We start from the raw sequence: 13086 nt of genomic DNA on the forward strand, positions 1-13086 counted from the left end.
GAATATATATCAACAGAGTTTAAAGCTAGAATATAATAAAGATGATTATTTATATATATTCTTAATTCGGTGCTTGCTATTTGGCCAAAATCATTCTTGATTTTATCCACACTGTGTTTGTGTTTCTTTAAAAATTTTCTTGAAAAGCCAAGCACAAAACTACAAAAAAAAAGTAAAAACATACAGACAAACATCTCTCCAATAATTATTCTAAACCCCACACTCAACTCAAATAAATCCCACTCCCTCCCTCCTTCCCTCTAAAACCCACGAACACTAAACCCCAGGAACTAAAAACATGCTTCCCTCTCTCTTTCTGCTGCTGCTTCTTGCAACCACCGCAGCCAAAACCATCTCTTACCCTGCTTTCCAACTCTTCAACGTCAAAGAAGCACTTATACTTACACAAACACGAACACAAACCTCCCAATATCAACAGCTATTCATCAACCAGAATGACTCCCAATCCCAAGGGATATGGAAGCTTAAACTTGTCCATAGAGACAGAATAATTACTTCCAGCAACTCGCTTCACAATCACACCCACCTTTTTCATGCACGCATAAACAGAGACATCAAGAGGGTGGCTAGCCTCATCCGTCGCCTTTCATCCCCCGCTGCCACTTACCAGGTCAACGACTTTGGGGCGGAGGTGGTTTCCGGCATGAATCAAGGTAGCGGAGAATATTTTGTTAGAATTGGCGTTGGTAGCCCGCCACGAGACCAATACGTGGTTATTGATTCGGGTAGTGATATTGTTTGGGTCCAATGTCAACCTTGCACCCAATGCTACCACCAAACCGACCCGGTATTCGACCCGGCCAACTCCGCATCCTTCATAGGCGTGTCCTGTAGCTCCGCCGTTTGCGACCGGGTTGAGAACGCGGATTGCCATGCGGGTCGATGTCGGTACGAGGTGATGTATGGCGATGGGTCGTACACCAAGGGGACACTTGCCCTTGAAACACTTACATTCGGGCGGGCTGTAGTCCGAAACGTTGCTATTGGATGCGGGCACAGGAACCGCGGCATGTTTGTTGGGGCGGCCGGACTGTTAGGCCTGGGAGGGGGAACCATGTCACTTGTGGGTCAATTGGGTGGTCAAACAGGGGGTACATTCAGTTATTGTTTAGTGAGTCGGGGGACCGATTCAACCGGGTCATTGGAATTCGGGCGTGGAGCAATGCCAGTGGGTGCTGCTTGGATTCCTTTGATCCGAAACCCACGTGCTTCGAGCTTTTATTATATCGGGCTGTCGGGTCTTGGAGTAGGAGGAGAGAAGGTGGACATATCCGAAGATGTTTTCCAGTTGAATGAAATGGGGAATGGAGGCGTTGTGATGGACACTGGGACTGCTGTGACAAGGCTCCCCACGGTGGCTTATGAGGCATTCCGAGATGCATTTATAGGTCAGACCGGAAACCTGCCTCGGGCATCCGGAGTATCCATATTCGATACATGCTACAACCTATTTGGGTTTGTATCGGTTCGGGTGCCAACAGTGTCGTTCTACTTTACAGGGGGGCCAATCCTGACACTACCAGCAAGGAACTTTCTGATACCAGTGGATGACGTGGGGACATTTTGTTTTGCATTTGCACCTTCTCCTTCAGGACTTTCCATCATAGGGAACATACAACAAGAGGGTATTCAGATTTCTTTTGACGGGGCAAGTGGGTTTGTGGGATTTGGTCCTAATGTTTGCTAAGTATCTGTAATTATTCTTATCATTATCATTATGTAAAGGAAATTTTGTCAGTCCTTTCAGTCTATTGTTATTACTAGTATATACTATATTCATTAGAACGTGGCCTTTTGTTTGCAGATTAGCTATCTTGTGTGAAACTAAAGTGATGCTTTCGAATAAAAAAAATGGATTCTGTAAAGAAAATGCATGGATCAGAGAGTCAAAAATATTCTGAGAGGAAAAATCTGTGTTTAGTCAAAAGAAAAAGAATGAGAAAAAGGGGAAATGGTAGGATCCAAGAGAGTCCTTTTATTAGGCTATATAACTCGGTCTCCGATGGAGTCTGAGACTGTACAACTGCTCATTGCTCCCAAAGTTAACACCTTTATTTCACATCTTGACATAGAGAGATTCCTTCCCTTTCCTTTCTCACAAGACCACAGTGCTATGAATGATGAGGGGAAGGGAGCCACCACACCCACTCACTCCGGCTGTCTCTGTATGTATGTAACCTAAGTTGGAGTGCATTCAAGCAATCACTTTTGCAAAGGTACTACCTTTTTCCCCCTTGTTTTTGATATATTTGAGAGCCCCTTTTCACACTGCTAAACACATTACATTTACTAGTTTCCTCGTTCATTTCTCCATCCACACAACTGCTCAATAATCTTTCTTAAGCTTTCAAGCTCAGATATTCAACAATTTGTAAGGACACTTCCTAAAATGTTGCCTCCAAGAGGTTCGAAACTAACTCCAGGGTTTCCTGGAGTCCAACTGGCAGCCAGTCTTTTTGACTTTGTTTTGCTAATTTTGCGGCGGAAATGGAATAGTAAGGAAGAAATTTTCATATTTCAATAGAGTGATTTTACTTTTTCACCTAAATTACTTCACCAAATTGTCAGTAAGGGGTCCCAAAGAAACAAGAATAGAGAAACTATCAAAGAAAAAATAACACATCAACAATATTTGACCTACATATCTAGTATTTGGCCTGTGACAAACCACAGAAGATCCATGTAAAAAGCCAAAAAAGAAAAGAACAAGAAGACTCCCATATGCATAGAAAGTTGATCCTGTTCCAGTCATCTCATCATCTGATCCACCGGGGGCACTTCTCCTGGCCCACGTTAACTTTCACAAAAACGGTGGGCATCTCCTTGTTGATTATTATATAGTATATACTACATACACATGTAAAACTATTGTAAAGTGGCAAATGTGCCTTCGACTTGGTCGACACCGTCAGCTGAGTTCTGCACAGCTAGCCTTCATGCCCATTTGGCCCAGCTCATTGTAGCCATGTTCGCATTCCCACTTAGACAAGTTCTTCAGCAGCAGAAAACAATACTGTTCCAGAATAAACATGCAGCTACCAACCTCAGGGCCAAATAGGGCTTTCGTTCTTTTATCTCCAAATCCCAACATCACAACAAAGCATGAAATTTTGCCATGCACATTACTCGACACTCACAAGTCACAACACAAGTACAAGAATCATGGACTAGAAACTATCACTTTGATATATATACTAGAGAATAATTAAGAATATTTACAGGTGGTTTTATCTTGCTTCGCTCTGCACTTGGAAACAAAAATGCATTTACGGGCCTCAGAAATCTAAAACAATTACCACCCAAAAATATACCAACCCCCATGGTTCCAAACCGAGTCACAACCTACTCAGGCCCTAAAAGTGCAGCAGCTACTGATTCCCTGCTGTCTTCTTTACTGGTCAAAATTCATTTTTAACTCACTGCAGTTTCTCATCCTACATAAATTTATACCATAGAACACAAACCTATGGAGCACTGCGTCCCATAAATAGATACTTAAGATCTTCAACTGTCAGTCGAGTAGCTGATCCCCCACTTGGATCTTCACCAAATGCAGATGCAACCATCTTTCTTTTTTCTTCCTGCAAATCAATGTGAAGCGAAAAGAAAAACTCGATCAAGATTTTCTACGTCTACACAGCAATTACGACATGAATCCAAAAAAATTAGTATTTTTTTGAAATAGTAGAAAATCTTGTGGTCAATGCATCTTGTAAAATAATACCTGGAGAGCTAATATTCTATCTTCCACTGTGTCCTTAATAGTGAGTCGAGTTACAGTAACAGGACGAGTCTGACCAATTCTATGTGCTCGGTCAACAGCCTGATCTTCCGTAGTTGGATTCCACCAAAGATCCAAAAGGATAACATGACATGCAGCAACCATGTTTAAGCCAAGATTTCCTGCCTTTAGCGACATTAGCATCACAGTTACCTGCAATAAGATTTCAGTGATAATGCAAATTATAGATTAAGGGCCGTCCGAATATCTATCATGCACAATGTCATCAAATGAACATGTTAGCACTTGGCATGGCAGATTTTCTTACTCATTAAATAGAATACCTTACATGTTAATATTTTGAACTCTCAGATACAGATTTATTGATGCCTACCAACTGTATCATTAAGAAAACAAGTAAATAAAACATAAGGCATTGAATAATGTAAGGACCAAACCTCAGGATCAGCATTGAAATCTTTAACAGCCCTATCTCTTGCAGACAAAGTCATTGTGCCATCAAGCCTCCTGTACTGTATGCAATACTGATTAAGTGAAAACTCAACCAAGTCCAACATGCTGGTCCACTGTGAAAAAACAATAGATTTTATTGGTCCCTCAGCTGTCAAGCTTGAATCATATCCTGTGACACCATTTAGTTCTAGACTTAGGCTGTTTACTCTACAATGAGACTGCAGAATCTCAAGAACAGCTCTAATTTTTGACGAGCTATAATCATTCTGCAGGACCACTGATTTTTCTTCAAATTCAGAATGCTTGGGACCCACACCATTATTATCAGCCATGCAGTTTCTGAGAGTAGCTTCGGAGAAAACAACATCAGATCCAAGTTGTTCTTTACAGCCTCTAGCAGGACACGTATTTTCATCACCTGTCAAGTAATCTGACACACATTGATAGCAGAAAACATGGCCGCACATTGTAACAAGAGGGTCCTCAGGTGGATCCTGAAACAGCATTGAATATTAAAAAGTTGATAATTGTAGTCAGATGCCACACTTTTTTTCTTTTTGATAGACAGACATTGTCAGTTTGCACATTGATGTCCACTCCAAATAACTAAATAGACAACAGAGAGTCCAGGAACGCAAATAACCAGCGAGTAACACAGCACTGATAAATGGAAAGGAAACCTGGTACATAGTCCAAATGACTGGCAACCAAACTGGACTTAATTGCCAAATGTTTCATGAACAGTTAACTTTGCCAATGTAAATGAAGACCCATGAAAGAGGACAACTATGTGTCCACAGCAAAGCATTACTAAGTCAACAATGACAGCTTGGGGATGAAACAACTTAAGATAGTAAACCATATCTATTCATTACAATTATTCATTTACATATTTATTGGCATGTTCTTAATTTTTCAATGAGTTGCCTCACCTAGTCCAAACTATCAAAAAAACATGTTGCATATTGATGATTTAACTGTTCCCTAAAACTGTGCTCCCTAACCACATACTGAAATACACGTATACTAAGAGTGCTAAACTAATCCAACCATTAGACAGGCATGTATTATGTAAGAACTCTCAGTTGCTTCCAGGAAGATATGGATAAGAGTGATAATTTTCCAGGTCAATGAATCCAGAAGATAAAAACAACATTTTTCATTTTATAACATACGGCTGTCACAAATGCATTACATCCAAAAACAGCAAAGAAAAGATTGCAATAATAGGTATAAGACATAAGTTCTCTTATGGTAAAAGCAAAATTTTAAGACACTCACATTGCATACGTTGCAGATGGCAGAAGAAGTTGCCAGGCAATTCAATAGATCATTGACCATATCATTAGGGAGTCTCTTAGCCATTTCTGCAGAAACTTTTCCAAAAGAATCAGAATTAAATCCTTTGACAAGAAGAGGGTGATCACAAGCCTGACGAAGTCGCAAAAGCATTAAAAGAATGTTTGCATAATTCTGGTTCACTGTGCCAGCAGCAGCATAAGCCTGCAAGATAAAAAGCAATCACTTTACCATACAAGACAAATTAGCATCGGGACTATTTAATCGAGCAGAATTCAACACCACAAGGTTGCAATGGAACCTTTCCTGGACTAAATGTTTAGGTGCAAGCTCATTCCCTTTTTATGAGTTAGTGGAAGCCATTATGAAAGAAATACATTCTTTAGAAGGAGAAAAATAATTATTAGTTGTCTTCTCCAAAGATACTCCGCCATTCATTTTTGTAGATGTATTTTTTAGTTTCAGACAGATCACCAATACTCATAATGTCCATGGATTCATATTTTTCCACAAAAAACAAAAGGTCAAAAATAATCAAATTTGTGCTTATTTTCAATAACATATTAGCTGCTGGAGGTCAAAGCACTGAGTTAATCAGACAAACAATAAGGTATCAGTCATTCAATATCCTCCAGAACAACAAATATAAATGCAATGAAAAGTACCTTGAACTTAGAACGCGAATCAGCTTCTAGCCGGGTATAGAAAGCCCGCTCCTCGGTTGAGAAGTCTACCTTCGTCAAGCTGATTGTTTTTGGAGGTAAATTAATTATAGGCTGCCCATCAATTAATGTCCCTAAGTAACAGTAATCAATGATGATCAACACCAAATAGTAACTGAATACAATTTTAATATTCAAAATAACATCCTGTTAGATCAAACAGCTAAAGAAATAAAACATCTGTACCCAAATATCAAGAGTGCCAAATAAATCCATCGACAAACGCATCAATCATAAATATTATGTTTATAATAAAATCCCTTCAGAAGAAACATGATTAGTAACTATTCAAACTCACTTTGTGTCAATTAAACCCTAAACCCTAAACACCACAAAGAAAACCATTCAATATGATTTTAAATTTTAAAATAGAAGAATAGAACATCCCAATCTGAGTAAAAGACCAAAGACCTAATGTGCAACTCACTAGGAGATATAAACCCAATATACATGCACCCCCATGGCACCGTCCGTGAGTCTTGTTCATAGACAGATCCATGAACATTCAGTGCTCATGTATTGAAGAATACTCTCCATGCTGGGAGAGACATGGAAGCAAAATGATATTCAATTACTTTTGCTTTTTTGAAAGGTACCATTGTTCAAATGCCAACTGCCAGGTGATAATGGCTATAGCAAAGAGCAAATGCCACAATTGTAATCTACAATATTGAAATACAATAGAAACAACAAAGAAACCAGAAAACTACATCACAAACAACTCATAATTGTACCCATATAACAGTGTTCTACCCATTAAAGTCTTAAACCTCTATGTTAAAGCCTAAAGGTACATCCAAAACGCAAAATCACTTCAAAGCTGAAATGTAGTATCAGAATTCATAAATGCAAGTGAGAGAAAAACCAGAATATACCATCAGAATACCTAAAAGTATGTAAAAGAAATTGAGGGGTTGGATTGGGGCAGGCCACCCCATATTATTTCTCTTTTATTTGAAAACTATACATCTCCTTTTTCCTATGCACATACCCTAATCCAAAACGGTTCACCATGGGAAGCACCACATATGTGGAATGAGCAACAGAACTTTCGAAAGTTCAGTTAGACTCCAGGAAGAAAATAAATGGAATAACCTAATTGGAACCTCTATAACAGCTTAGGATTACTCGAAGGCATGCTTAGCATTCAAAGCATGCAGAAAAGAAGCAATGGAAACCCAACAACTGAAACAACGGGAGAGAAATCCATCACCTTTTGTGCGGCGCAGCATTATTGCCCTAAGAACTGCTTGTAGCTTCTTGTAACCATTAAGTGAGTTTCTAGATATTGGAACCTTTATTGTGGTGTAAAAAGATTTATACCCAGCATAAGGATCATATCTGAGAAACCTGAAGTAGCTATACAAATCATCAATTGCATTTTGAATAGGTGTTCCAGATAAGCACCACCGTGTTCTGGCACGAAGGCTGCAACAGGCTCTAGCTACTTGAGTTCGATGATTTTTTATTGTTTGAGCTTCATCTAATATCACTCTAAACCAACCCACCCGTGCAAGCGGACCAGAATCATAATCAATAGAGGAACTATCAATTCCCTTCCTACCCTTCTTTTTTTTCTTACTAACAGTAGTTGTCTTCTTCCTCTTCTTATTATTTGAAAATTCAGAAGATAACCCATGCTTCTCCCCATCCTTGTCATCTACCTCATCCTCAGCAACTAAAGGTTGTTTTGGAACTTCATTAGTTACAATTGAATATGTTGTCAAAACAACATCATACTTTGCCAATTCGACAGGATCCCTTGTGCGACTGCCTCCATGATAAATAAGGACAGAAAGTTTAGCTTCATCTGCAACTTTATCATCCAATTCCCTTGCCCATTGCCGGAGAACACTTGCTGGACAAACAACAAGTGTACCAGCAGTTGGCCTCTTTCTACGTGAAGAAGTACTAACTTCTGGAATTATTTTAACATTATCAGATTCTCCACTCTGCTTGACTTCCTCCAAGCTAGGATGGCCATTCTCATCATCGTCATCTAAATTCAATGCTTCAGTTTTGTGCTTAGATTGATTTTCTGACTTATATTTTGTTTGCGAAGACATTTGCATTTGTATGAGGGCAATCATTGAAACAGTTTTGCCAAGGCCCTACCATAAGAAAGCATAAAGAGCTTATATGGAAAATACAGACAAAAATGAAAAGACAAGGAAGCCAACGAAGCATCAACAAGACTTCTAAATGAGTAACCTGATCATCAGCTAAAATTCCACCTAGACAATGCAAACTTCTTGTTTCCTTCTGAAGCATCCAGGCCAGTGCAATCTTCTGTAAAATAAATTTACTTCTAGTCAAAACAATGTATCTCAAAAAAGGAAAAAACAGATCACAATAGATATGATAAGACCTGATGTCTCAGAAGAGGCACAGACAACAGACCATCAGGTAGAGTAGCTTCAACTTTTGGTTGATACAGATCCTGCAATTTGAACTTTCAGTTCTTCAAACATTAACGTCTTCAACGACAAATTAAGATTTAACATGAAGAATCAACATAAATTTACTGGTTAGACTAAAATCTTTTATACCACATGAACATGAAGATAAAATTCAAATGACTATGAGAAAGAACACATGCAGCAGCAAGCCAGCAAGCTCAATATTCTGCAAGTGCAAGTCAAGGTGATCTATTATCATCCTTTTTCACCTTTTTAGCAAATATGAAACAAGTTTATCTTAGCAACTGATCATAGAGTTATCTCTACCAAACATGATATTAGAGATCAAACAAAGCTGACTCTCACTACAAAAAAAAAATAAATAAATAACCAAGAAAAAAAAAAAAAACCCGTATGCAACTCACCTCAAATTTGGCTAGTCAAAATACTTATGCAAGTTCATTTATTGACCCCCTTTGGAAACAAATTTAGGATTAATAACTTGAACAGCATGTTTATACTCATGCACAACTCAAATTCTCATAAAATGGTTTTACTGAAACATTATTAAACATTTATGTCATTGCTGAAAAAAATAGAGAATTAAGCATGCATAAATATTATAATGCTTGGTAATATATAGATTATCAGTTGAATAGATTATTGAGAAACAAAAAAAAATAATACACTACTAAATCATGCAGAAACTGGTTGTAAGCGCTTATTTGTTAAAACTTATGAACAAGCACAGTCTCAAAAGAAAGATTACGAGTGAATGAGAGAGAGATATGAGCCATCTCTTAAAAAATGAAAATGTGAATAGTACGAAAGAATTCACCAATAAGTCGCCTTCTTTTTAAGAAATAATAGGAATTGGCTTGAGAAAGGCAAGGTTTAGTCGAACAGAGCTCATCATTCTTGAACAACTTTATAATCTCATAACCACAATTTATTTTTACTAGAGCTAAATTTAAAAACCAATCTTGAATCTTGTGGTGCATGACTTGACTTGACTTGATAATAATCCCACCAACACATCAAGAAATTGCTTGAAACTTGTGCTTACTGTTACAAACTGAATCTATACTCCACAAGGAAATTATTTATAATATAATAGTTAAGCAGTTGAAAAAACATAGTAACGGTAAGCTCCAAGAAGTACCTCCAATGCTGCTTGATAAACCAGTCTCTCATCATTCCCAGTAGCAATTTCTTCACCAACCCCTGGACGGTACATGTGGTCATTTGAACCAAATTGTGTGGAGGAAATAGATTTTCCATGCATGAATGATGGAGGTAGTGTCCTACTTCCATTGCTTTCATACATCATAATTTCCTCATAATTGCCCCTTCCATAATGGTCCCTCATATAGCCCTTGCCATTGGTTAAACTTGACCCTGCCAGATGGTATGCATTTCCATGGATATCATGAATCTGGCTGCTACTAGCGCTTTCTGCTAAGTTGTTGGAGCGGTAAAGAGAAGCTGGAAGGGTCCTCTTCAAAGCCTGTTGAGATGAAATTTTCTCATAATCTGTACCAGAAACATTAGCAATTCTGGAATTAACAGTCCGAGTCTGACCCACATTCTCATTCCCCATGTAATACAGAGAATCATCTGCTTTAGTAGTAACCCGATTTGAGGTTCTAATGCCTTCACTTGAACTCGGTTGAAGCTGGCGTCTCATTTTTGAAAGCTCATTCACATCTGACGAGCTCCCATTAGAAGCATATACTCCGTTGTTGTGCGTACTTTGAGTCTGCCCACCATAACCTGTAAATTTAATCAGTGCTCCATGATTGGCAAACATCAATCCATTAGAGAAAATTTTCAACCTGGTGAGCTTTTGCCAATAACATGGCCTTGTAAAAGTAAAATAGCATCAACAGTTTTGGAGTTAGATATTGGGAAAATAAACAAACAAGAAAAGAAAGGGATGTCTGATCTGTACTCCTTGAGTTTGTGCCAGATGAAGAAGCCCAAGATGGAAGAATCCTTGAGTCAGTAGATCTCCTTACAGGTGACTCATCAAAGTCAGAATCATCTTCAATCACCACATCGCTATCAGAACTGATATCTATAGGCTCCACTGAAGCCATCAAAGTTGAATGGTCAGTCTCCCTAACTTTAATAAAATTAGTTTCCCTTTCTTCAGCAAACTTTGTAAGAGAATTCTTCAAAGGGAAGCCAACCTGCCTTTAAGAACATCCATATCTCATGAACAAGCAAAAAGGGGGGAAAAAAAAAAAAGACAAAAAGAATATTGGCCATCAGAAACAGCATATCTTATCTCACCAGTTCTTTGCAGGATCTTGAAATTAAGCTGCAAATGCAATTACTTAAAAAGGAACAACATTTCCAAGTTGAACCAACAAAAAGACCAAGATAATCTGCATGGTCTGGCATCTAACTGAAGTCCCAATTCCTTCAAAAAGAGCATATTGAGCAGCAATTTAAAAGTAAACATCAGTTTCAAATCTGACAGCAACTAGTTTTTTTATTGAAAAAATAAAAAGAAATAAGAATCCATCTTTAAGTATTGTATAGTAATGGTTTGGGATTTCAATTTGAATTGCACTTCAATTTCAACAAAATATTGAAGACATTATGCGTGACAATTTCCACTGCTTCAAAATCTTATTATTAGCATTTTAACTCTGAAGATCTATACATACACATGTTTTATGATGGACTACTTTGTTTAGTTGCCTGGAAATCAGAGCAGCCCATCACTTCAATCCTAATTCAGAGAAAATAAGCTAAAACAACATATGTATATTGTTTTAGCTTATTTCCTCTTAAATTTGGAACGAAGTGATGCATGCTATTTCATTTCCAGCGAAAGCATGCAGAAAAGTGAAGCATAAATTTTTCAAAAATGAAAACTTGCCAAACTTGCTTGGTTGCGAATCATCATAACTATCTAAAATAAATTAGACTTCAGTTATATTATGGTAAAAGTAGCGAACAATGACATATCAAAAAATGTCATTCTTGACCTTAAAAAAATTCAATATATCTAGCAAACTAACCAAATTTCTCTCTCCCTTTTTTCGAAACAAAAATTAAATAAATTTTAACTGCAGTAACTTTATATAATTGGCATTGAAATGGTTACTCTTTTTTAAATCTGTTTCTCAATTAGGGAAGACTAGTAATCAGTGAAACCTCAAAGCACAATCTATCATAATGAGGGGAAAAAATTCAAAATAAATGCAAAATTGCACCCTAAAGTAAAAATCCACCAGAGATGGAAACAAAAGGTACAAATAAAAGCATGCAATGGTGCAAGACATAAGTAATTGGACTACTGATTCTAGTTTAGCACAAGTTCATAGTAAAGCCAGCAACATTTTTTCAAACAAAATTGAAGAAATCAAAGTTGCGAACTTTGGGACAGGCATTGACATATGTCAAAGGCAATCACGCGAAGCAGATACACACAAAAAATTTGACAGAAATCCAGCGATTCAAATACACAAGGAACAGAAAGTAAGGGGGCAAAAAAAAAGGGAAAGAAAAAAAAAATGAAATTGAGGGATAGAGAGAAAGTAAAACCCTACAAGTGAACGGACGATCGCCATTGTAGTTCACCGGTGGAGTATTAGGGTTTGCATTGACCTAAACAAGCATGAGCTCGTGGGGAGAGAGAATCCAACCAATTGACTGGCGAGTTAACGGACGACAGAGAGAGGAGAGAGGAGAGTGGAGAGTGGAGAGGGACAGAGACGGTAGCGTTTCGCGTAAGGAAAGAGATGTTCTGTTATTGTTATTATTATTATTATTACAGTATTTACTTTGTCAACTGAGATGCCAAATTTAAACTCAAATCGATTTTATTCAATTTATATATGGGTTTATAATTTTTTTTTAATGCTAATTTCTGACGCGATAAAACAACACATTGTAATAAGGTTTTTTTTTTAATTATTTAACATAAAGTCTTTGTTTTTAAAAACTAATTTAATAGAATTTCATTTTAACTTTGTCGTATAATGTCATAAAATTTATGTTTCAGATTCTTCAGCAGCAACAAAATTGTTGTCAAATCCACCCACTCAACGGGCAAGCTTTTTTTTTCTAACGAGATGTCTAGTACCAAACAATTTTACGTTTTAGAACCTTCAGCACCAACAATTTGGTGGCTTTTGGAGGGGGCCAGGCCGGGGGTTGTGGTTTGTATTGGGCTAAAGGGCAGATCAATCCAAAATGGGCTTGAGCCCATAATAATTTTAACAACAGGCCCAGCTGAGGCTTTTTGACTGCGTTATGAGGCCGTTTTATGTTGGTTTGGATCAACAATTGCATTCTGGCTGTCTAATGAAAAAGGAAGAAAAGTGAAACGTTCACTTTTTGACCGTAGAGTGTTGCCAGTTATCACCGAAATAGGCAGCTCCTTCAATAGGTGTCAGGTTAAAGTTTAAAAAGGCAATGATGCTTTTACCATTGT

At 37.7% G+C, this 13086-nt stretch overlaps 2 protein-coding genes across 5 annotated transcripts; one reads left to right on the top strand and one right to left on the bottom strand.

Moving 5' to 3' along the window:
- Window positions 1-242: 242 nt before the first annotated feature.
- Window positions 243-1761, top strand: LOC105631166 (Eukaryotic aspartyl protease family protein). The gene has a single exon (XM_012213185.4). It carries the CDS (start codon window positions 299-301, stop codon window positions 1706-1708), a length of 1410 nt encoding a protein of 469 aa, XP_012068575.1. The 5' UTR covers window positions 243-298; the 3' UTR covers window positions 1709-1761.
- A 1423-nt stretch (window positions 1762-3184) lies between these two features.
- Window positions 3185-12426, bottom strand: LOC105631165 (SNF2 domain-containing protein / helicase domain-containing protein / zinc finger protein-like protein). 4 transcript variants are annotated; one of them, XM_020678350.3, is made up of 13 exons: window positions 12200-12426; window positions 10932-11061; window positions 10588-10828; window positions 10222-10409; window positions 9799-10143; window positions 8606-8677; window positions 8449-8526; window positions 7451-8348; window positions 6181-6311; window positions 5498-5719; window positions 4201-4710; window positions 3746-3955; window positions 3185-3602 (listed from the first exon to the last, which is right to left on the bottom strand). In XM_020678350.3, exons 2-13 carry the CDS (start codon window positions 11040-11042, stop codon window positions 3486-3488), a joined length of 3123 nt encoding a protein of 1040 aa, XP_020534009.1. In that variant the 5' UTR covers window positions 11043-11061; window positions 12200-12426; the 3' UTR covers window positions 3185-3485. The 4 variants fall into 4 exon arrangements, with proteins under 4 accessions (XP_020534009.1, XP_012068570.1, XP_012068574.1 ...); XM_012213180.4 differs by having other exon boundaries at window positions 9799-10409; XM_012213184.4 differs by having other exon boundaries at window positions 9799-10409; window positions 10588-10832; window positions 12200-12411.
- Window positions 12427-13086: the final 660 nt, after the last annotated feature.

Source organism: Jatropha curcas, chromosome 1 (assembly GCF_041381405.1).
Source record: "Jatropha curcas cultivar XTBG-Jc1 chromosome 1, XTBG_Jcur_1.0, whole genome shotgun sequence".
In the NCBI taxonomy this organism is placed as follows: domain Eukaryota; kingdom Viridiplantae; phylum Streptophyta; class Magnoliopsida; order Malpighiales; family Euphorbiaceae; genus Jatropha; species Jatropha curcas.

Bases quoted from the DNA above. Each gene is read 5' to 3' on its own strand.
- LOC105631166 (XM_012213185.4), top strand. From the start codon at position 299: ATGCTTCCCTCTCTCTTTCTGCTGCTGCTTCTTGCAACCACCGCAGCC.
- LOC105631165 (XM_012213180.4), bottom strand. From the start codon at position 11,042: ATGCCAGACCATGCAGATTATCTTGGTCTTTTTGTTGGTTCAACTTGG. The intron at 5,720-6,180 runs GTACTTTTCATT...TTTATCTTGCAG, and splicing joins ATTCGCGTTCTAAGTTCAAG to GCTTATGCTGCTGCTGGCAC. The intron at 3,603-3,745 runs GTATTATTTTAC...ATTGATTTGCAG, and splicing joins ATAGAATATTAGCTCTCCAG to GAAGAAAAAAGAAAGATGGT.